Source organism: Papaver somniferum, chromosome 9, assembly GCF_003573695.1.
Source record: "Papaver somniferum cultivar HN1 chromosome 9, ASM357369v1, whole genome shotgun sequence".
NCBI classification, from domain to species: Eukaryota; Viridiplantae; Streptophyta; class Magnoliopsida; order Ranunculales; family Papaveraceae; genus Papaver; species Papaver somniferum.
Window position 1 is genome coordinate 120,628,041 of NC_039366.1, and position 2,675 is coordinate 120,630,715.

Below are 2,675 nucleotides of genomic sequence, written 5' to 3' on the forward strand. Positions count from 1 at the left end.
GCTGTCACTACAAGACTCTACCTGTACGGACATAACAGATTAAAGGAACTCAGATGTTTATTTAGATCGAATTTCAATATTTATTTGTTGTCACCGTTATGCGGATGTTCAAGGACACCAATATCACACAAAGGTTTTCATGGGTACTCATGCTCATGGTAGTCTTAATTGTCCTCGTGATTGTTTGACAGATCATACACGTTTTTCGCAGAGAGAAAAAAAAAACACATGCACACACTGCACACATATTCTATGCGAAATAAAAGAATAAAGAAATAAAATACACACATATTTTCTATCTTTTCTCCTCTTTCTAATATATTTTTCCAGTGGACACCAAATCAAAAATGCATAGCCATAAGGATAGGCGAAGCCCTGAGCACACCAAATCAGAAATACATCACCATGAGTCGAGAAAAGCTCCGCACACTCCGAGTTAAAAGAAAAAAAAAATACTTGGTGCATAGCACATGCACAAATCTAGTTACTCCCTCTGTCCTAAAATTTCTGTCCTCTATTCTATTTTTGTCTGTCCTAAAATATTGTCCAGCTTCTGTTTATAGTCATATTTTTTAGTCAAACTCTCAAATATATCCTTCAAATTTTTATAATTATAAAATTATTTTAAATATCACCAATCTAAATATTAAATGATATCTTCCTCAATAGGAAACAAATTTACTAAATCAATCCATAAAGATTTTTATTTTTATCTTTTATTTAAACATTTCTATAAATATTATAATTACCAATGTATTTTTCTTACATACTCCAAATACTCCTTTTAATTTTAGTAATGATATATCATTCAGTAGGGATAGTTTTGTAAACTCCTCCGGTCTCCTTAATATCTTGACTTAGTCAAAGCGGACTAATAATTTAGAACGGAGGGAGTACTTTTTATGCACTACGCAGCCACACTTTCAAAATTCCCACGAGCTTTATTATATGAAGAATATTGACTCATAATTTGAAAGAAATCATAAATATATACGTGTTGAACGACGCAGCAAATGTATGATGGTATCCTTTTGCAGTGACATAGTGTTTACAACTCACTCAACACCTTTACTTTTTCCTGGTAAAGACATTGTCGGGTTCAAACAACTGGATCAGCCACGAAACGAAGAAAGAAAACAAACTGATCAGTAGAAACATGAAGAGAGGCCCTCCGATTTTAGTTATTAAATAAGATAATATGATTATAATAAGGAAAAAGATCCAATTAACCGCTGCAGCTGTCCCTCCATATATTCCTCTAACTTCTGTCGGGTATATTTGTGAGTTTATGATCCATGGAAAGTTTTCTAGGCTGACCGAACACGAAAGGCTATAAAATGCAAAGATCATCAAAACCGGAATTGTTCCTTTGAAAACATTATATTCGCAGTACTAATATCAGCAAGCAAGATGGAAAATTTTCGACCCCAACAATCATTTATCCAACCACCAGCTGCAGCACCCACAATTGCCCCAACCAACCCTGTTCGAACCGTTTCCTACAATCAAAACTCAGTAAGATTATAAGATTTTTATGCAAATTAATTATGAAGAAATTGAGAACAATCTTTCAAATGCATTCTTATAAATCTCGATAGACAATCCTAGCTCATAAATGCACTTACTTGCAGAATAGAATCAAGATCACTTAACACACCAAACCGAACAATGATAAATCCTGTGAAAACAGTAGATTTACCATATAATCAAAATTCCATCGCAGATTCAGAACTGAATCAAAATTAACTCTAATTGAACTTTACATACCAACGTAATAACCAAAAATAAGTCCTCCGATACTAGCACTCAGTGTGAGATACAATATCGAAGATAAACGAGGTGTTAGGATTTCATTATCTTTGCCTCCTATTCCATTTTCCATTCTATCGTCTTCCAATATCATTTGTTATTTCTCTCAAATCCAGCAGTTCAGTGGATTAATTAATAACTCCTCTGATAATTTTGTTACACAATCCAGAAAAGGGAAAGTGATATTTGTTCCTCTCGACTCTCGTTTAAATATTTGTTTATTAAGAATGTCTCCGAATACTTCACACAAGTGAAATTTATTTGAGAATATTAACAGGAACCGTGTTGGAATATATGTCACCTACCATGAGGAGATGAAGGCGGCCTGTTAAGAAGACCAAGTCATTAGAAGATATACCTCCAGCCAAGATAGTTTGTTATCTAGGTTAGGTTTGTTGTCTATCTTATTTTATCCTATAAATCAGAATATTTATGGAACTGTAAACCTCATCTCATTGGACGTAGGCCATCATTGCCGAACCACTCTAATCTTTGCCTTCCCTATTCCCAAATCCGAATCTGGCCAGCACCAGACTTTAGTTCTGGGTTTGGTTAGATGTGGATTATATACAGTGATGTGATAGTTATACATTTGGTTTCAGGTTATATGCAACATATGTTAGCGAAAGAAGCATTTCATTTGGTCGCCTCAACCCCAATTTGATAACATGGAATGCGATAATTGCTGGTTTTTCAAAGGTGGGTGATATGGAGTTCAACCTAATACTGTTTCTTGGACGTCAGTTATATCTGTGTTTGTTCAAAATTTTCAAACTGTTGAAGATTTTGATACATTTAAACAGATGTTGGGTTCAGGTGTCAAGCCTAGTTCCTTCACTATCAGTATCTATTACCTGCATGTGCAA

General features: G+C 34.4%; 1 protein-coding gene across 1 annotated transcript; it reads right to left on the reverse strand.

Annotated features, from left to right (window-relative positions):
* Positions 1 to 1,011: 1,011 nt before the first annotated feature.
* LOC113309174 (inositol transporter 1-like) lies at positions 1,012 to 1,994 on the reverse strand. Its single transcript, XM_026557584.1, has 3 exons — positions 1,768 to 1,994; positions 1,626 to 1,678; positions 1,012 to 1,499 (listed from the first exon to the last, which is right to left on the reverse strand). The coding sequence occupies exons 1-3, from the start codon at positions 1,901 to 1,903 to the stop codon at positions 1,350 to 1,352; spliced, it is 339 nt and encodes a 112-aa protein (XP_026413369.1). The 5' UTR covers positions 1,904 to 1,994; the 3' UTR covers positions 1,012 to 1,349.
* Positions 1,995 to 2,675: the final 681 nt, after the last annotated feature.

What these genes read in the sequence shown, in the direction of transcription:
- LOC113309174 (XM_026557584.1), bottom strand. Translation starts at nt 1,903, where the DNA reads ATGATATTGGAAGACGATAGAATGGAAAATGGAATAGGAGGCAAAGAT. An exon ending in TATTTTTGGTTATTACGTTG is followed by an intron (nt 1,679 to 1,767) that starts GTATGTAAAGTT and finishes CTGTTTTCACAG; the next exon opens with GATTTATCATTGTTCGGTTT. An exon ending in ATCTTGATTCTATTCTGCAA is followed by an intron (nt 1,500 to 1,625) that starts GTAAGTGCATTT and finishes TTTTGATTGTAG; the next exon opens with GAAACGGTTCGAACAGGGTT.